Source organism: Cetorhinus maximus, chromosome 23 (genome assembly GCF_964194155.1).
Source record: "Cetorhinus maximus chromosome 23, sCetMax3.hap1.1, whole genome shotgun sequence".
Classification (NCBI taxonomy): Eukaryota; Metazoa; Chordata; class Chondrichthyes; order Lamniformes; family Cetorhinidae; genus Cetorhinus; species Cetorhinus maximus.
The window spans coordinates 5,562,439-5,582,323 of NC_135901.1; the positions used below are offsets into that span (position 1 = coordinate 5,562,439).

A 19,885-nucleotide genomic window follows, 5' to 3' on the forward strand; every position below is an offset into this window, starting at 1 on the left:
AATTGTTTCAATCTTAGTGACAAAGAAACTCCATGAGCTTCTCACACTTGTTGGCGATGAGGATGGAGGAGACAGGGGAGAGGGAGAACCCTTCAAAAGGAACTAACTTGTCTCAGAGATACTAAAAAGACTCAATACACTGTATTTAACACAAAGCTGCTGATTTGAATTTTATCCACAATACTATGCCCTATAACTGGGCTGGAGTTTATTAACATTAGCAGAAACAGACCCCAATGAACATAGTTCAGTTCTGTTTGTGATTAACAGCAAAATCCAATCACGATAGTTACTTGTGAACTACCTGGTGTGCCAGTAGGTGGGATGACGAGTGAATCCCTTCCCACACTCAGAGCAGGTGAATGGCCTCTCCTCAGTGTGAAGAACTGGTGTTTCAGTGGGCTGGAAGTGTATTCAAAATCATGAGGGGTCTGGCAGGGTTGATGGGGAGAATGTGATGAGTTCCCCTTCTGACAGGATCTAAAACGAGAGGGCACAGATTTAAAGTAGTTGGTAAAAGAAGCAAAAGTGATACGAGGAAAACCTTCTTCACGCAGCAAGTAGTTAAGGTCTGGAATGCACTGCCTGGGAGTGTGGTGGAGGCAGGTTCAATTGAAGCATTCAAGAAGGAATTAGACAGTTACTGGAAAAGGAAGAACGTGCAGGTAGAAGGCGGGAGAACGGCTCTAAATCAAATGACCATCCAAAGAGCCGGTGCAGTCATGATGGGCTGAATGGCCTCCTTTTGCGCTGAAACAAATCTGTGCTCCTGGCCACTTCAGAGGCTGAGGATGTTTCTCCTTATGGGAGAGACGACAACTAGGGGCCGCTGTTTAAAAATAAGGGGTCTCCCATTTATGACAGAGATGAGAAATTTGTCCTCTCACAGGGTCGTCAATTGTGGAATTCTCTTCACCAGAAAGCAGTGGAGGCTATTGAATAATTTTGAGGTTGAGTTAATTCTTGATTGACAGGGAGTCAAAGATTATGGGGGTAGACAGGAAAGTAGAGTTGGGGCCTCAATTACATCAGCTATGATCTTATCACATGGCCGAGCAGGCTCACAGGCCTGAATGGCCTACACCTGCTCCTAATTCATATGATTAACTGCTTTCTACCACAAGGCCTTTCACTGGGAGGGCCACTGTAGATTTCATCCTCTAGCTTCAAGCCAGGCAAATCTTCCAGCTTCTTTTCCCTCACCAACTCCAAGTGAGCTGCAAACTACACAAGCCCAGATGTGCAACTGCCTTCTGTGGGAAACACCCAGATAAATTAAACAAAAGAACCTTCTAACTCCAACAGCCCATCTCCATGGCAACATGGCATGCTTTAGGAGATTCCAAACAGAAATGCATGAATATCTTTTTCCATCCATACAGCATTTTATTTCATGATCCATATGTAATGTGCAATGGATACTCGCAACAAGCCTCAAAGAGCATCAGCCCACTGGAAACAAAGGTATGAGACCGGCCAGTCCAGCAGAAAGGGGTCCTCCCACTTCACCGTCAGGATGAACATGGTTCAGTCCTGGATGTGATTAACAGCAGCAATAAGAGCAGAATCCAATCTCTGTGATCACTTGTGAACACGCTGGTGTGTCTGCAGGTGGGATGACTGAGTGAATCCCTTCCCACATACAGAGCAGATGAATGGCCTCTCCCCGGTGTGAACTCGCTGGTGCCTCTGTAAGCTGGATAATCGCGTGAATCCCTTCCCACACTGAGAGCAGGGGAATGACCTCTCCCCAGTGTGAAGTTGCTGGTGTAGCAGCAGGTTGGATGACTGGGTGAAATCCTTCCCACACACAGAGCAGGTGAACGGCCTCTCCCCGGTGTGGACTCGCTGATGTGTCTGCAAGTTGAATAACCGAGTGAATCCTTTCCCACAATGAGAGCAGGTGAATGGCCTCTCCCCGGTGTGAACTTCCTGGTGTGTTAGCAGGTTGGATAACTGGGTGAATCCCTTCCCACACTCAGAGCAGGTGAACGGCCTCTCTCCAGTGTGAACTCGCTGGTGTCTCAGCAGGGTTGATGAATCACTGAATCCCTTGCCACACTGAGAGCAGGTGAATAGCCTCTCCACTGCATGAACTCGCTGGTGTGCGTGCAGCTGCCATGAACCACTGAATGCCTTCCCACACTCACAGCAGGTGAATGGCCTCTCCCCAGTGTGACTGCGTTGATGAATTTCCATTGCAGACGGGCATCGGAATCCCTTCCCACAATCTCTACATTTCCATCGTTTCTCCATGGTGCGAGTGCCCTTGTGTCTCTCCAGGTTTGACAATCAGTTGAAGCCTCGTTCACACACAGAACCTGTGTACGATCTCCCTGGCTGTGAAAGCTGAAATGTTTCTTCAGACTGTATAACAGTTCATAGCTCTTTCCAAAGCCAGTGCATTGGAATACACTCACTCGGGTGTGTGAGAATCGGTGCTTTTCCAGTCACACTGATGTTTCAAATATTTTGAAGCAGACATAACAGACAAATATTTCTTCTAGATTCAAAGGCTGCTGATATTCCGATCCCGATGAATCGAGTGGATCTTGACGTGACCTTTGGTTTGAGCTTTCTGACTGCAAATCATCCACTTCTAATGTCCTGTAAAAGGAGTTTACAAAAGTCATCACAGAAAGTCTGCGATAGAAATTCAGAACAGACAATTCTAGTTTCTATGGAACATTCATTCCCCTCTCATTCCCCAAAAGCTGTAAATCTCCATCCCCAACATGCTCCCTGCATTTTGAGCTCTCAGGAATGTTCAGACAGATTCAAAATGTTAGCTCTGTTTCTCGCTCGACATATGCTGCCAGACCTGCTGAGTTTTTTTGCACCATTTTCTGTTTTTACTCCCTTCATTCTCACTCTGTTATATCTCATTTATACACTCCCAATTCTCCTGAAGGAGCCAAAAAGATTGTAATACTTGAATAGCGATACAGAGGGAATATGAGGAAGAACTTTATTTAGGCAGCAAGTAGTCATGGCCTGGAATTCGATGCCTATGAGGATGGCAGAACCGGAGATGATCAATGGTTTCAAAATGAAATTGGATAGGGAGTTGAAAGAAAAACTTTCAGGGGAACGAGGATACAGATGGAGAATGGGATCGACTGGATTACTCTACAGAATGTCAGCATGGATCTGAGTTTCCAATTGGACACCATCTGTGCTGTAATGAGTTTATGACTGGAAATATATAATGCAGCTACAGTATTATTACAGGACTAGAAATAATAATAAATGAACTTTAATACAGAATAATAAATAACTAGACATTTCTCTGTTGTTACGATCCCTGTGGAAACCAATAACCTTAAAATAAACAAATTCCCAGACAACCCCAACGGAATAAACAGAAGGACAAGGTTTTATTTTTTAAAAACGATTCCGGTAACAATCAAACTAAATTCAACATAAATGAAGCCTGCATTAACAGACAACTAGCATTTCAATAGACCGGATAAATATGACTTTAAACAGCTGGAGCATCAGCCTGGTCCACAAAATCACCAGCATTTCCCCCCTCAGCATATTTGGCACTAATTCCAGTTACAGAGTCCCGCAACTCTCTGTATTTCCCAGGGGAAGGAAAGAAAGTGATTTACTCACAGATGTTGGACCGAGGAAGAAGTTTTAATGTTTATGAAGCTAAAAACAAATGCTGTGCCGTTTAAAGTCAAATTGCATTGGAAGAAAATGAGGAGAAGACATTTTACACAGTCCCCTCCCGCACCCCCATAGCCGGCAGCCCAGCACGCAGGCGCAGAAAGCGTTTTCTGTCCGAAGCAGGCGCAGTGCGGCTGCCGTCAGCGGTCGCTCTCGATCTCTTTTTGGACCAGCCGGTCGCCGTAGACAGAGGGGGGGAGGGGGAATTCGCCGAGCGGCTTCTCGCTCTGGCCGGAGCCGTCAGCCGGTTGCCTGGAAACTTTGGCTCGAGGAGGTTAGGGGGAGGGGGAACAATGGGAGGGGGAGGGGGAACAATGGGAGGGGGAGGGGGAACAATGGGTGGGGGAGGGGGAGGGGGTACAATGGGTGGGGGAGGGGGAACAATGGGTGGGGGAACAATGGGTGGGGGAGGGGGAACAATGGGTGGGGGAGGGGGAACAATGGGTGGGGGAGGGGGAACAATGGGTGGGGGTGGGGGTGGGGGAGGGGGAACAATGGGTGGGGGTCGGGGAGGGGGAACAATGGGTGAGGGAGGGGGAGGGGGAACAATGGGTGGGGGAACAATGGGTGGGGGTGGGGGAACAATGGGTGGAGGTGGGGGTGGGAGAGGGGGAACAATGGGTGGGGGAGGGGGAACAATGGGTGGGGGAGGGGGAACAATGGGTGGGGGTGGGGGAGGGGGAACAATGGGTGGGGGAGGGGGAACGATGGGTGGGGGAGGGGGAACAATGGGTGGGGGAGGGGGAACAATGGGTGGGGGTGGGGGAGGGACTCCCGTGTCCGCGCGCCTGGTCCGCAAACTGGAACCCGAGGACGTCACCGCGGAGCACAGTCAGACCTATTGGCTGACTCAGGCGTCACAATGATTCAGAGGAACGTACCCAGTTCACATTGAGAGCAATGGACTTGATGGTCAAAGTCTCTCCCCCGAACACGCGCTCGGGTTACTTTACCTCATTGTGGTCGGACCGAGGTTAGCCAATGGGAGGAGCTGGACGACCGGAAGGTGGATGGTCCTCCAACCAATCAGAGCGCGGGCACTGTCGCATTGCCGACACGGAGCTTCCCCCATTGTTTGAATGCGGATGTTGGACAATGAGCTTTTAAACCTGTCCATTACTGCCCAGCAAAGCTGCTGATGCTGTTTCTCTCTCTGAATGAGGATTTAGCTTCACACACACGAAAACTTTCTCCCCAGTCTCGTGTCAAATACCTGTGAGTAAAACACTTTCTTTTTCTCCCCCTTTCCATTTCTTTTCTAATTCTGGGTTTAAATTGTTGACCTGCAAGTACTGAAGGGAAAGTAAGTGAATCCAGTGAGGGTGCAGACTCTGGAAAGGTTGGCCCAGGTCTCTCTTTCTCTCTCGCTCTCTCTTAAAGACATTGACATCCTTTACTCCCTCAGCTTGACACATTTATTTGTCTGGCTAAAAGGATAGCCTCTTTCCTAGTATTTCCAATAAAATAGGCGGATTCCCCAGGAGATGCCTGACATTTAAGGTGGCAGTAAACTAATATAGGGCAGAGATATGTCCAATGTTTTTATATGGTAAATATTTGATATATTTTTTGTTGACCGATAATAACTTTCATTTATAAATATGTCTAGTCTTGTAATATAGTGATAAAAACAAAAAGTTACTGCGGATGCTGGAAATCCAAAACAAAAACAGAATTACCTGGAAAAACTCAGCAGGTCTGGCAGCATCGGTGGAGAAGAAAAGAGTTGACATTTCGAGTCCAACATGACCCTTCAACAGAACTGAAGTATAGTTAGGGCAAACTGGAGGAACAGCACCTCATCTTCCGACTAGGCACTTTACAGCCTTCCGGGCTGAATATTGAATTCAACAACTTTAGATCTTAAACTCCCCCTCCCCCCATCCCCACCCCGTTTCTTCCCCCTCCCTTTTGTTTTTTTTTCAATAATTTATATAGATTCTTCTTTTCCCACCTATTTACATTATTTTTAAATCTACAACTAATACCTTGTCAGTCTTTCCACCCCACCCCCACTAGATCTGTACCTTGAGTGTCCTGCCATCCATTCTTAATTAGCACTTTTCTTAGATAATATCACCACCTTCAACACCTCTTTGATCCTTTTGTCTGTGACATCTTTTGATTATCTGCTCCTATCACTGCTTGCTTGTCCCCACAACCACCCCACCCTCAACTTCTCTCCCCCCGCCCCCCACCTTAAACCAGCTTATATTTCACCCCTCTCCTAACTATACTTCAGTTCTGTTGAAGGGTCATGTGGACTCAAAACGTCAACTCTTTTCTTCTCCACCGATGCTGCCAGACCTGCTGAGTTTTTCCAGGTAATTCTGTTTTTGTTTGTAATATAGTACTCTAGCTACCGTTATATATTTCCAGTCATCGAGTCATTACAGCACAGGAATGCATTCAGCAACTCAAGTCCATGCCAACCCTCTGTAGAGCTATCCATCCCATTCTCCCTCTATACCCCGTTCTCCTACAAGTTTATTTCCTTCAAGTGTCCACCAATTTCATTTTGAAATCACTGATCATCACGAGTTCCTCCACCCTTGTAGGCAGTGAGTTCCAGGTCATGCACACTCGCTCCTAAATAAAGCTCTTCCTTGCATCCTCTCTGTACCTTTAATCAAGTAATGCAGTGTATATTATGCACATTTTAAATCCAGTAATGTTTCCATATATATATATATATATATATATATAAATAGCCTGCATAATGATTTCAAAGGCCCCTGTGCCCTGGACAGGAAGCAGTGCACATGGATCTGCTGATCAGCATGAAATGGCACCTTCAGGAGATTTGGGAGGTACAGCAGAGTGAGAATGGAGGGACAGTGTGTGGGACAGAGAGTTACTGCTTCTGGGGAATATGAGAGAAAGAATGTTCCGTAGAAACTAGAATTATGTGTTGTGAATTTTTATCCTGCACTGACAATGATGACTTTTGTAAACTCCTTTTACAGGATATTAGGAGAGGACTTGTATCTGGGAAACTCAAACCAAATATCGCATCAAGATTTATTGGATTCATCAGGACCTGAATATCATCAGCCCTTTGAATGTGGAAGGAGAAATGTTCCCCTGTTCTGTCTGTGGGAAAACATTTCAAGCATCAGTGTGACTGGAAAAGCAATGAGACACAGACAACTGAGTGACAGTGCTCCAGTGCACTGACTGTGAAAAGAGCTTTAAACAGTTACACAGTCCGAAACAACATTACGCCATTCACAGCGGGGAGAGATTGTACACATGTTCTGTGTGAAGACGAGGTTTCAACTGAGCGGTTAACCTGGAGGGACACAAGGACACCTGCACCATGGAGAAACCGTACAAATGTGGGGACTGTGGGAAGGGATTCTGCACCCCATCTGCGCTGGAAACTCATCAACGCATTCACACTGGGGAGAGGCCTTTCACCTGCTCTGAGTGTGGGAAAGCATTCGCTCAGTCATCCACCCTGCTGAAACACCAGCGAGTTCACTCCGGGGAGAGGCCTTTCGTCTGCTCTGAATGTGGGAAGGGATTCAGTAATTCATCTCACCTGCTGACACACAAGCGAGTTCACACTGGGGAGAGGCCATTTATCTGCTCTGAGTGTGGGAAGGCATTCACTCAGTCATCCAACCTGCTGATGCACCAGCGAGTTCACACCAGGGAGAGGCCATTCACCTGCCCTGAGTGTGGGAAGGGATTCAGCGATTCATCTGCCCTCCTGACACACCAGCGGGTTCACACCGGGGAGAAGCCTTTCATCTGCTCTACATGTGGGAAGGGATTCCCTCAGTCATCCAACCTGCTGACACACCAGCGAGTTCACACCGGGGAGAGGCCTTTCATCTGTTCCGAGTGTGGGAAAGGATTCACTCAATTATCCCACCTGCAGACACACCAACGTGTTCACAATGGGAAGAGGCCATTCACTTGCTCTGGATGTGGGAAAGGATTCATTCAGTTATGCAACCTGGTGATGCATCAGCGAGTTCACACCAGGGAGAGACCGTCCATCTGCTCTGAATGTGGGAAGGGATTCAGAGATTCATCCACCCTGCTGAGACACCAGCGAATTCATACTGGTGAGAGGCCATTCACCTGCTCTATGTGTGGGAAGGGTTTCAGTCAGTTATCCAGTCTGCTGAGACACCAGCGAGTTCACAAGTAATTACAGGGGTTGGATTTTGCCGTTATTGCTGCTGTTAATCATATCCAAGACTGAACCATGTTCATTCTGACAGTTGGTGAAGTGGGAGGATTGGAGATGTACTAGAATGGTGCCAGGGATGAAGGGGCTTAGAGGAAGATTCAGTCATGGTTTTGAACAGAAAATTGGATCATTATCTGAAGGGGAAAAATTGACAGGGTTATGTGGAAAAGGTAGCGGAATGACATCATGTTCGCTGCTCTTGCAGAGGGCTGGCTCAGACACAATGGGCTGAATGGCCTCCCTTCCGTGTTGTAACCATTCCATCATTCTAGAACACCAGCTAGATAATTTTATTCAACACAGCATGACAGTGGGTAGTACTCTTACCTCTGAGTCAGGAGGTGCTGCGTTCAAATCCCCAACCCAGAGACTCAAGCCCCCAGAATCCACGGCTGACACCTCCGGTGCCAGTTATGAGGGAGAGCAGTCCTGACGGAGGGACCGTCTTTCCAGTGAGACATTAACCCGAGAGCCCCGTCTGCCCTCTCAGGTGTATGTAAAAGATTCAATGGCCACAATTGGAAGGAGAGCAGGAGGGGGAGGAGATCTCCCCTGGTGTCCTGGTGCCTGATATTTATCCCTCAGTCAACATCAGTGAAAACAGACACTCTGGCCATTGCCGTCTGTGGCAGCTTGCTATGCACAAATTGGTTGCCACGTTTCCTACAGTGTGACCACATTTCAGAAAGTGTTTCATTGGCAGTGGAACACTTTGAGACTCCCTGAGGTGGTGGAAGATGCTTTATAAATGCAAGTTTATTTTTAAATCAACACGCTCCTATTCTTACCGGCAGATTGTCCAGCAGGAGCAGGAGCCAGCTGACCTGAGGGTGGGGGGGAGAGGCAGTGCAAGAACTCCCAGTGTGGACCAATCTGCTTCCGTCCAAAGGCCACTGAATACATTGTGGGAACTGGCTATTTAAAGGGGTTGCCTTATCTTGCTTGTCTGAGAATCCACCCCTTTCCCCCTGTGAAATGCTGGCTGAGAATAGATTTTGGGGCTGGTCAATGTACTGAGAGTACCTCTGCCATTGAAGATGTTTGTCTGTAAACAATTGATCTCACAAAGCAATGGATGGATTTACCGAAACTTGGTACACCGACCATGCAAGAACTGTCCTATGTCCGGTGCAGTTGCGGATCCTGGAATTTTTTTGAAGGATCCGTTCACATTGGGAGATCAGGAGAATTGACTTTTTCTTTTCAATTGTTGTGGTTTGTTTTATTTCGAATGGCGATTGCTTTCTGGAATGTTGTGGATTGTCTCCGCTGCTGGGGTGGAATTTATCACAGCTGTCAAAATATCAGCAGAGTTTTCAGAGCAGGTTGTTGGCTGTGGATTATCCTAAGGCTTCCTTGGTCTTAATAAAAACATTTTTTTTTTCAGCTTTGTCCTTACAGAGAATGTTTTCATCCCTATTTGTTTGTCTGTCTGTAACAATATATCTTAAAAACTAATGGATGGATTTGAACAAAACGTGGCACACAAATAGGCTATGGCCATAGGAAGAAATGATTAGATGTAGTGAACATGCAGACTGGATCCAGGCACTGGATTTTTCATATTCAAATACTGGGCCCTGTTTTCTGCACACAAAAGGAATTTGTCCAAGCATTTTGCCTTTTTAATTAAACAGGCACTTGGGGGACAATTGTTCCCTGATGCATTCCCCATGGCAACATCTCAACCAATCAGAATCGACTTGCCATTTCTGAATTTGAGCAAAAGCTTGGGGTAACTGTTCCCTGGTGCATTCTCCATGGCAATGCCTCAACCAGTCAGAGTCCACTTGACAACCAATTAGCACCTTGTTTCTCAGACAGTTTAAACTCAGTTGTTCCCCTTGACATTTGGTATTCTTGCATCTATCCTGATGAGTGCAAGACGAAAAGCTTTGACAGCATGTCTGTTTTTTCAGCAATATTCAAATGTTTAAAAGGATTTGATAACATTGGGAGATTGGTTGAAATAACATTTTTTTCTCCCCAACAATTTATTGTAAACAAGAACAACAAATTGGCTGAAAAGTCACATACGCTTGCGCTAGCAAATTGGTTAATTTTAGTGGTAAATGTTCACGATCTGGACCATTTCTGGATTCAAAAATAAGTTATGTACATGTAGTTAAAAATTCTATTTATGAAATCACACAAACGATCGTTTCTGCTTACTGCGCAAAGGTAAAGGATTGTACAGGCATCAGCTAATCCCACACTCCCAATAAAGTATATAGTCTGGTGTCAGCTGATTATATAATCAGAAAAATGCTGATGTAATCTTATGACATCATCACAATAGAATGTGATGACATCAGCAGATTATGCAATCCCAATGGAAAGGTTTGATTTCAGCTCAATCTTAGACATAAGTAGTGTCATGGGAAATGTACAGAACTGGACCAGTTTTCTTCAGTCGACAAACTCTGCTGCCCGTCTCCCAACTCACACTCAGTCCCGTTCACCTATCACCCGCTGTGCTCACTGACCAACACTGGCTCCCACTCAAGCAACACCTCGATTTTAAAATTCTCTTTTTTTTCAAATCCCTCACCAGCATCCTTTTTTTCAAATCACCACATGGTCTCACGTCCCCCTCTTGCCATCTCTGTAATCTTCTCCATCCCTAAAACCCTCTGAGATATCTGTGCTCCACTAATTCTGGCCTCTTCAATATCCCCAATTTCAATTGCACAACAACTGGGGGCTTTGTCTTCAGCTGCCTGGGTCCCACGCTCTGGAATTCCCTCCTTAAACCTCTCTGCCCCTTGATCTCTTGTGCTTCTTTCGCAAACTCCTTAAAACCAAGCTACTGGTCATCTCTTTATGTGGCTCGGTGTAAAATTTTGTTTAGTAATGGCACCTGTGAAGCACATGATTAAAGGTGCTATACAAATGCAGGTTGTTTTTGTTGTTGTGGTTTAATCATGTTCAGCGGAGGTTGCTATTGTTAAGCAGTCAAAATGCTTTGTTGCTGCCTCCTGAGAGAGCTATAGGAAGGCTGTTGACTACAATTGGCCATGGAATATTCAATGTTTAAATATACAGAGGACTAGAGACATTGTTATGTCGGTCCCTCAGAACTAAAGAGAAACTTGTCTCTTTAAATATATATGCCAGGAAGAGGCTGAAATGAAATTTGACCCTTTTAACCTGCACAAAGACAGGAAGCTCAGATTCACAGGCTGCAGGAGTTCATTTGGCCCATCATGCCCGTACCATCTCTTTGAAAGGAATTTCTGATTCATCCAACTGCTCTCCTCTTTCCCTACAGCCCTGCAAATTCTTCCCTTTCAAATATTTACACCTTGGAAATAAATAATCGAATCTGCTTTCAGGCAGATCAGAACTACTCGCTATGTGAAAAAAATAAAATTTACATAGAAACTAAGAGCAGGAGCAGGCCATTCGGCCCTTCGAGCCTGCTCCACCATTCATTATGATCATGGCTGATCATCCAACTCAATAGCCTGCTCCCACTTTCTCCCCATACCCTTTGATCCCTTTCGCCCCAAGAGCTGTATCTAACTCCTTGAAAACATACAATGCTTTGGTCTCAACTACTTGCCGTGGTAACGAATTCCACAGGCTTACCACTCTTTGGGTGAACAAATTTCTCCTCATCTCAGTCCTAAATGGTCTACCCCATATCCTCAGACTGTGACCTCTGGTTCTTGACTCCCCCACCATCATCTCACCCTCTGGATCCTTTGCCAATTATCTTAGAGGGACTCACTTTCTGTTAAACAGCCTGCCAATTCCTTTCACCCACTTTCCCTAAAGTGCATAAATCAAATCAAAAGTCCAGCAAAATCAAATATTTTTACTGATAAAATTTATTAATGTAACAGAACACGGTTTAAAAAAAACAGCAAATTACTTGAGGATCAAAGACAACCAGAATAAAAGGATGTGCACAATGTTCTGGATCCAAATGGTTTCTTTTTGGCTCCTCTGTACCCTGTCCTCATGACTCCCCACTTTGGACACAGGAGCACTGAACCCCGGGGAGGTCACATCACCATCTCTCCCTCCCTGATTGGCTGGAGACCCATTTCCCAGTCAGTCCTCCAGCACCTTCCTGTCTCTCTCTATTAGTGCGACGTCCGTGGCAGTTTCCCAACTGGGCCACAAGCCCTGTTATTCTCAGCTACATTGAGCCTTCAGCTCCATCGCCTGGCTGTCATTCACATGCACAATAGAGAGACAGAAAAGCGTAGGAACTCAAATGGGAACTCAAAACTTTGGCTCTAAACCAACACTGTAACATTTGTCAGTCCTGTATGTGTTTTTTATACTAGGGTTTTTATTATTAGATTTAGGTGCTGGAGGCAAAGGGTGGGGGCTTTTAAAGGGTAACTTTCCCTTTCTAAGTTTGTATTGTCTATCGTGTCAGCAGTGGCTCAGTGGATCTCACTCTTACTTCTGAGTCAGAAGGTTGTTGGTTCCAGTCCCAATCCAGGGGCCCAAGAACAACAATCAAAATTGACATTCCTGGTGCCAGCACTGAGAGAGTGCTGCACTGTCAGAGCTGCTGTCCTTCAGACGAGCAATACACCAAGGCCCTGTCTGCCCTCTCAGGTGGGCGTAGAAGAACCCACAGCCACTATTTCGAAGAAGAGCAGGACAGTTATCTCCAGCAGGGACTGGGAGAGAAATCCTGGGCCCCGGTGCTTTTCCTGTTTCCAGGCTTCTCCGTGCAACAGAACTTTTAAGGGGCCAGAGAACGAAGACTGAATGGCTCACAGTTGTATCTGTTTGGTCATCAGCAAGTCTGAAGACTCTGCTGATTGCTGCTTGTCACCACAATATATTTTCAATATCTGCAACGCAACATAATTTTATCACGATATTTCTAACCTCAAAAAACAGCAAGATGAAGCGGGATAACAGGTAACTGGACAAAAGGACAATATTGAAGTATATGGAAAAGACTCTTATGAATCATGTGCAGTAAAACAGGTTACTGATTCACACTGAGCTCAATCTGCACTCCTGTCCTGGTGATCTCATCGCACAAATCCTGCTCACAGTAAACTTTCACCAGCAACAAAATAAACAGAACTCCAGCCAGGATTCCACCCTCTTCGCACGATAATTATAGATGACAAAGGCCATCGAGTCCTGTTCATCTCACCTGTCTCCGTACACACATATGAATTAGGAGCAGGAATAGGTCATTCGCCCCCATGAGCCTGCTCCACCATTAGATAACATTCCCTACATTTCACCAATGGCTACAACTCAAAAGTGCTGAATTGGCTGGAAAGTGATTTGGGGCATTGTGAAAGGTGCTGTATAAATGTAGGTTTTGTCTTTCTTTCATTATACCTGCATGCAGTGGGAAGAGTGACAGTAGCAATGGTGAAAGTGGAGGCCCATTGCTGATTATTTAAAGATAATTAATCACCGAGCAATCAACTGATGTTAGCAAAGTGGCTACAAAGGAATCACTACATTTACAAAAACAATTCAAATCTGTACCTAATCTACCCCCAAAACCCCTCTAGCTCCCCTGAACGTCCCTCCAACCATCCCCCCTACTCCACCAAACTTCCCCGACCTCCCTCCAAATTTCCCCCAAACCCTTCCAAACTTCCCCAAATCCCTCCAACTTCCCTCAAAACCTTGACCTACCCCTCAACCCCCCTCCAAGCTTTCCCCAACCCCCTCCAAATTCCCCCAACCTCCTGCTAAATTCTCCCCAACAGCCCATCTAAAGTTCCCCCAACCCTCCAAACTTTCGCCAACCCCCTAACTTCCCCACAACCCCTCTCAAAACCTACCCCCAACCACCCCTCCAACCTACCCCCACATCCCCCAAACCCCCTCCCACATCCCCCAACCCCCTCCAAACTTCCCCCAACCGCCTCTAAACATGCCCCCAAACTCCCCCCCCCACACCTCCCCCCCACCCCCTACCCACAACTGCATCCAATTGGTTGTAAAATTACAGGGATTTGACTGACTATTTCTCAAGCAGGAAAACTCTCAGTTTCTGCTGCTGCTGCTTCTCACCTTTGGGCAGCTTTGTGGTTTCCTGGCGGGCTTTTCAAAAAAATTGGAATTGCAAAGCTGCCTGAAGGTCGGAGGCAGCAGCAGCGACTCGTGAAATTGACCTGACACTGACAGACTGGCTTCGAAAATATCAGAACTCTCAGCCTGACAGATCTGTTTTTTTTAAGCTGGTCTGTCAGGTCTGTAGCTCTGGCTGCTCAGTGAGGATGATGCAAAACTGTTTGAAACAACGAGCCCAGCCCACACCTACTCACCTCCCCCACCCACAACATCCCAGGGCCTGCTGTTTGGCACTGTCTGAACCCCACTCTCCCGGGCCTTGATCCCTGGTGTCTTGGGCCAATATTTATCCTTCAATCAACATAACCACAAACATATCATTTGGGTCATTATCACATTTCTGTTTGTGGGATCTTGCCGTGTGCAAATTGCCTGCCGAGTTTCCAAAATTACAACAGTGACTACATTTCAAAAGTGGCTGTAAAACGCTTTGAAACATCCTGTGGTTGTGAAAGGCGCTATAGAAATGCAAATCCTTGTTTAATTGTCAGCAAATTTGGATGCATTACACTCAGTCCCTCATCTCGATCATTCATAAGGATTGAGACCTCATTTTGTGTATGAAGCTCCTGGTTGACACCTTTCCGAATGCTTTTTGAAAGTCCAAATACACCACACACAAGATGAGGAATTATTTGTTTTAAAAACACAGCGAATTGTTACAATTTGGAATCCACTGCCTCAAAACCGACTGGAAGTAAATTCAACTGTATCGTTCAAAAGGGAACTGGACAGATTCTTGAAAGAAAAAGAAAATTGCAGGGCAATGGGATTAATGGGAAAACTCTTTCAAAGAGCCTCCAATTGCCTCCTACTGTGCTCTATGAGCCTCATGTGCATTTAAAGGATCTTCAATTGTGGGTGACATATTAAAGCAATCAGTGCCTCCTCTTCTCTGTATGTTTAGTTTAACACTTAAATCTCCCCTTCACATTCTCTGAAGTGGCAGATGGAGTTTAATACAGGGAAAGTTGAGGTGATGTAATTTGGCAGAAGGGACAGGTAGAGGCAACACAGATGTAATGGCACAGTTTCAAAGAGTGAGCAGGGACAGAGGGACATGGGGGTTCATGTGCAGAGATCTTTGAAGGTGGCAGGACACAGTGAGAGAGGAATTAGCAAAGCATGTGGGATCTTGAGCTTCAGAAATAGAGAGCTTGGGTTGGATCTTCGGTACCGAGGTGGGTAGCTTGGATCTGGAAATTTTCCAATTGCCGGACCTGCCTCGGTTTAAAAGTTCCCAAATGTTGTGATCTTCACTCGGGGGCGGGGGGAGGGGGTGGTGCTTTGAGGTGGGCGGTTATGGATCGAGTTGGTTGCTGTGCCACCGGAATCGGAGCTTAGGCGGGTAACAGGATGCCCGAGCACTGAGGTGTGCTGGTTAAAAGGCCCGCCTCCATTCTCTGGGACTTGATCCCAGTTGTATTGTAACCTTTTGGAATCTCTGGTCTTCGCCAGTGGCACCCACATGCCAAGAGAATGTTTTAAAAATAAATTAATAGACATGATTATTTGGAATAATTGCCCACCCACCAGGGGCAGCAGTCCAACACAATTGCTCCTCACTAAATGCAAGTAAGCCAATTGTAAGCCCCCATCCCACCCCAAGGCCCTTATACACTCCATGCCAGCTCATGCCAATTCTTGCCCTGGCATGGAGAGCAAGGAATTTAAAAAAGACTTTCGATCATGACAGTTAAACAGACCCTATCCACCCAACAAGAGTCTTTGCGTCTACTCCATAAAGTCGTGACTTTCACACTATGAATTAACTCCCTTGCAGAAGGCAAAATGGTGCCTGTTTGAACTCAGTGCTGAGTTCAGATGGCTCTGCTGAGTTCAGGTTCAACTTGGGTGTGAATCAAGCCCTGCCCCTGTCCCCTACTGGCAAAAATTGGATCTGTGAAAAATGGGAGTGGGACTTCCGCATCCGGGTCCCACCCACGATTTTTGAAGGTAGGTGAGTCTTTCTGACTCTGAAAATCCAGGTTATTGAGTAAAGAAGCAGGGAAGTGACATTGAACCATCATAAAGCTCTGATACTCTGAAGCCAAAATGGACATGTCCAGGCATTGCAACATTTTTGAATTCAACTAAATGCTGAGGTCACGTGAGGATTCTGGTGAATTCTCCATGGCAACGACTTGACCAATCACAGCTGACTTGCCAACTGATGAGCACCCTTTTCTCACGCAGTATAAATAGTTGCTCCCTTTGAAATTTGGTGTTCTTGTGTCTGTCCTGATCAGTGCAATATGAAAACTTCGAGAGCATGTCTCTTTTTGCAGCAATAAATGACCTTCATCAGCTTCTGTGGAACATTTCAGTGGAAATGTGCACTCCCAGACCACTGGAAACAAAGTTGTAAGACTGGCCAGTACAGCAGAAAGAAACCCTTTGACCTTCCCACTTCACCAACTGTCAGAATGAACATGGTTCAGTCTAGAATGTGATTGACAGCAGCAATCACAGCAGAATCCAACCCCTGTAATCACTGGTGAACTCACTGGTGTCTCAGCAGGTGAGATTTCCGAGTGAATCGTTTCCCACACACGGAGCAGGTGAACGGCCTCTCCCCAGTGTGAACACCCTGGTGTCGCAGAAGGGTGGATGAATCACTGAATCCCTTCCCACACTCACAGCAGATGAAAGGCCTCTCCCCAGTGTGAACTCGCTGGTGTGTCAGCAGGTTGGTTAACTGAGTGAAACCCTTCCCACACATGGAGCAGCTGAAAGGCCTCTCCCCAGTGTGAACTCGCCGGTGCTTCCGCAAGATGGATGGATCAGCAAATCCCTTCCCACACTCAGAGCAGGTGAACGGCCTCTCCCTAGTGTGAGCTCGCTGGTGTCGCAGAAGGTTGCATAATCGACTGAATTGCTTCCCACATACAGAGCAGTTGAATAATTTGTCCCCAGTATGAACTCGCTGGTGTATCAGCAGGCTGGATGAATCACTGAAACCTTTCCCACATTTGGAGCAGGTGAACGGTCTCTCCCCCGTGTGAACTCGCTGGTGTGTCCGCAGATTGGAAGAGTTAGTGAATCCCTTCCCACAATCAGAGCAGGTGAATGGCCTCTCCCCGGTGTGAAGTCGCTGGTGTATCTGCAGGTGGGATAACTGAGTGAATCCCTTTCCACAATCAGAGCAGGTGAACGGCCTCTCCCCAGTGTGAATGCGGCGATGAGATTCCAGTGCAGATGGGGACCGGAATCCCTTCCCACATTCCCCACATTTGCATGGTTTCTCCATGGTTCAGGTGTCCTTGCATTCCTTGAGGTAAGATGTTTAACTGAAGCCTCATCCACAAACAGTACACGTGTTCGGTCTCTCCCGGCTGTGAATGATGCAATGTTTCTTCAGTCTGTGTATCTGGTTAAAGTTTTCTCCACAGTCAGTGCATTGGAACTCTCTCACATGTGTGTACGCGAGCTTCTTGGTGATTTTCCAGACACAGTGACGTTTAAAATCTGTTGAAGCAGACAAAACAAACATTTCTCTTTCTAGTTCAAAGGCTGATGATATTGAGCTCCCATAAATCAAGTCAGGTCTCGATGTAATGTTTGGTTTGCGATTTCTGTCTGTAAATCCTCCATTTCTAATATCCTGTAAATGGAGTTAGTTTACAAAAGTCATCACTGTCAGTACAGGATAGAAATTCAGAACACACAAGTCTACTTTCTATGGAACCTTCTTTCCTCTTTCATTCCCCAAAGACAGTCAATCTCGATCCCACATATTCTCCATCCAATCTCAATCCGCTGACCTAACAAATCCATGCTCATCGCTTCCTGTCCAGGACACAGAGACCTGAAAATGTTCAGGCAGGCTGCTAGACATGGAACTCACTGTGTGGTGGAAGTGGAGATGGTCAATGATATGAAAATGAAACTGGGTGTGCACTTGAAGAAAATAAACTTGCTGGGGAACGGGGATATAGAAGAAGAATAGGACTGACTGGGTTGCTCTACAGAGAATCAGCATGGATTTGAATTACTGAATGGACTCCTTCTGTGCCATTATGACTGACTCAAAATATATGACATAGCACAGTGCTATGTTACAAGACTAGAAATAATAATAAATTAACTTTATTACAGAATCATAAATAACATATCTAATATATACCATATAATAACACCAGGCATATCTCTGTCCTACATTACTTTACTGTCCCCTTAAATGTCAGCCATCTCCTGGGGAATCCACCACTTTAATTGTGAACATGAGGAAAGAGGCCATCCTTTTAGCCAGACAAATAAATGTGTCAAGCCGAGGGAGCAAAGGATGCCTGGATGAGTGCAGCTCCAATAAAACTCAAGAAGCTTGACACCATCCAGGACAAAGCAGCCCTCTTGATTGGCACCCCATCCACAAACCTTCACTCCCTCCACCACCGACGAACAGTAGCAGCTGTGTGTACCATCTATAAGATGCACTGCAGGAATCCACCTAGGCTCCTTCGATAGCATTTTCCAAACCCACGACTACTACCCATCTAGAAAGACAAGGGCAGCAGATAGATGGGAACACCGCCACCTGGAAGTTCCCCTCCAAATCACTCACCTTCCTGACTTGGAAATATATCCCGTTCCTTCACTGTCACTGGGTCAACATCGCTCCCTAACAGCACTGTGGGTGTACCTACACCACATGGACTGCAGCGGTTCAAGAAGGCAGCTCACCACCACCTTCTCAACGGCAACTCGGGATGGGCAGTAAATGCTGCCCCAGCCAGTGAAGCCCACATCCCGTGAATGAATAAAAGAACCAATGTCCAGCCTGATACAAACCGGCTCTTCATTGATCTGGGAGCTGCGGCCCCGCTCGGTGCAAACGGGGAGGGGGGAACCGGTCAGTTTATTTCCGGGGTTTGCGGTTTACACAACATGTTTCCGGAGCCTCTCCGTCCACCCGCCGGATCCATCGCTCCCTCCGCCCCGCCGTCCCCCCCTTTACCCATTGTGGACCCGTCTGCCCATCGCCATTACCCGCACTGCGGATGCTCCAGTCACTGCCCGGCCCCGCCCCTCATTCATTTCGATTGGTTGGAGGACCAGCCACTCCTGTAGGTTCCTCCAGTTCCCCTTCCCTTTCCCTATTGGTCCGGAGCTGCCGTCAATCACCCGGGCACTGTGACAGTTTCAAACGCTGTGAGCGGCCACAGACTCAGCCTGACTTGCTGATTCTTGGCAGCATTTTCTGTTTGGGAATTAGAGCTAGAGATGGATGGTCAGTTCCCCTCTGTCCGGGGGGATTCACACTCATTTCCCCAGTGCAGTGATTATCACCTTTACTTTATATGAGAAAGTCCCCGGTTCAATCCTGGCTGGAAACTTTGTGTTTAACATTGTTACTGATGAGGAATTAACAGTGAGTTTAGTTTCATGTCGAACAGGGTGACAGTTCCTGTTGTCTCATTCCAGAGAAAACGGATCCACTCTGACCCAAAAACAAAATACTGTAATACTCCAGGTGGAAACCCGACCTAGAACTAGGGGGGGGTCACTGTTTAAAAATAATGGTGGCCCATTTAAGACAGAGATGAGGGGATTTTTTTTCTCGCAGAAGGTCATGAGTCTTTGCAACTCTCTTCCTCAAAAGGCGGTGGGGAGTCTTTGAATCTTTTTAAGGCAGAGCTGGATAGGTTCTTGATAAGCAAGGGGGGCGAAAGGTTATCGGGAGTAGACGGGAATGAGGTTACAATCAGATGAGCCATGATCTCATTGAATGGCAGAGCAGGCTCGAGGGGCCGAGTGGCCTATTCCTGCTCCTAATTCGTATGTTCGCACGACCTCAAAACAAACTATTGGAAAACCTCAGCAGGTCAAATATCTACGGAGAAGGAAACAGAGTGAATGCTTCAGGTCAGTAACCTTTTATCCAAACTTGAAAAAAATTAAAGATCTAACAGTTTACCAGCAAGTGCAAAG

The 19,885-nt window shown here is 46.4% G+C and overlaps 3 protein-coding genes across 3 annotated transcripts in view; 1 reads left to right on the plus strand and 2 right to left on the minus strand.

Annotated features, from left to right (window-relative positions):
• Positions 1-19,885, plus strand: part of LOC144697739 (uncharacterized) — an 88,235-nt gene that overhangs the window by 33,006 nt on the left and 35,344 nt on the right. Inside the window, exon 6 of the mRNA XM_078569746.1 lies at positions 6,974-7,545. Coding sequence (XP_078425872.1) covers positions 6,974-7,545 — 572 coding nt within the window. The remainder of the gene's footprint in view (positions 1-6,973; positions 7,546-19,885) is intronic.
• LOC144698208 (uncharacterized) lies at positions 1,377-2,500 on the minus strand. Its single transcript, XM_078570175.1, has one exon. The coding sequence runs from the start codon at positions 2,254-2,256 to the stop codon at positions 1,582-1,584; it is 675 nt and encodes a 224-aa protein (XP_078426301.1). The 5' UTR covers positions 2,257-2,500; the 3' UTR covers positions 1,377-1,581.
• On the minus strand, positions 16,110-17,414 carry LOC144698200 (uncharacterized). The gene has a single exon (XM_078570167.1). The coding sequence runs from the start codon at positions 17,202-17,204 to the stop codon at positions 16,458-16,460; it is 747 nt and encodes a 248-aa protein (XP_078426293.1). The 5' UTR covers positions 17,205-17,414; the 3' UTR covers positions 16,110-16,457.

What these genes read in the sequence shown, in the direction of transcription:
- LOC144698200 (XM_078570167.1), bottom strand. Translation starts at nt 17,204, where the DNA reads ATGGAGAAACCATGCAAATGTGGGGAATGTGGGAAGGGATTCCGGTCC.
- LOC144698208 (XM_078570175.1), bottom strand. Translation starts at nt 2,256, where the DNA reads ATGGAGAAACGATGGAAATGTAGAGATTGTGGGAAGGGATTCCGATGC.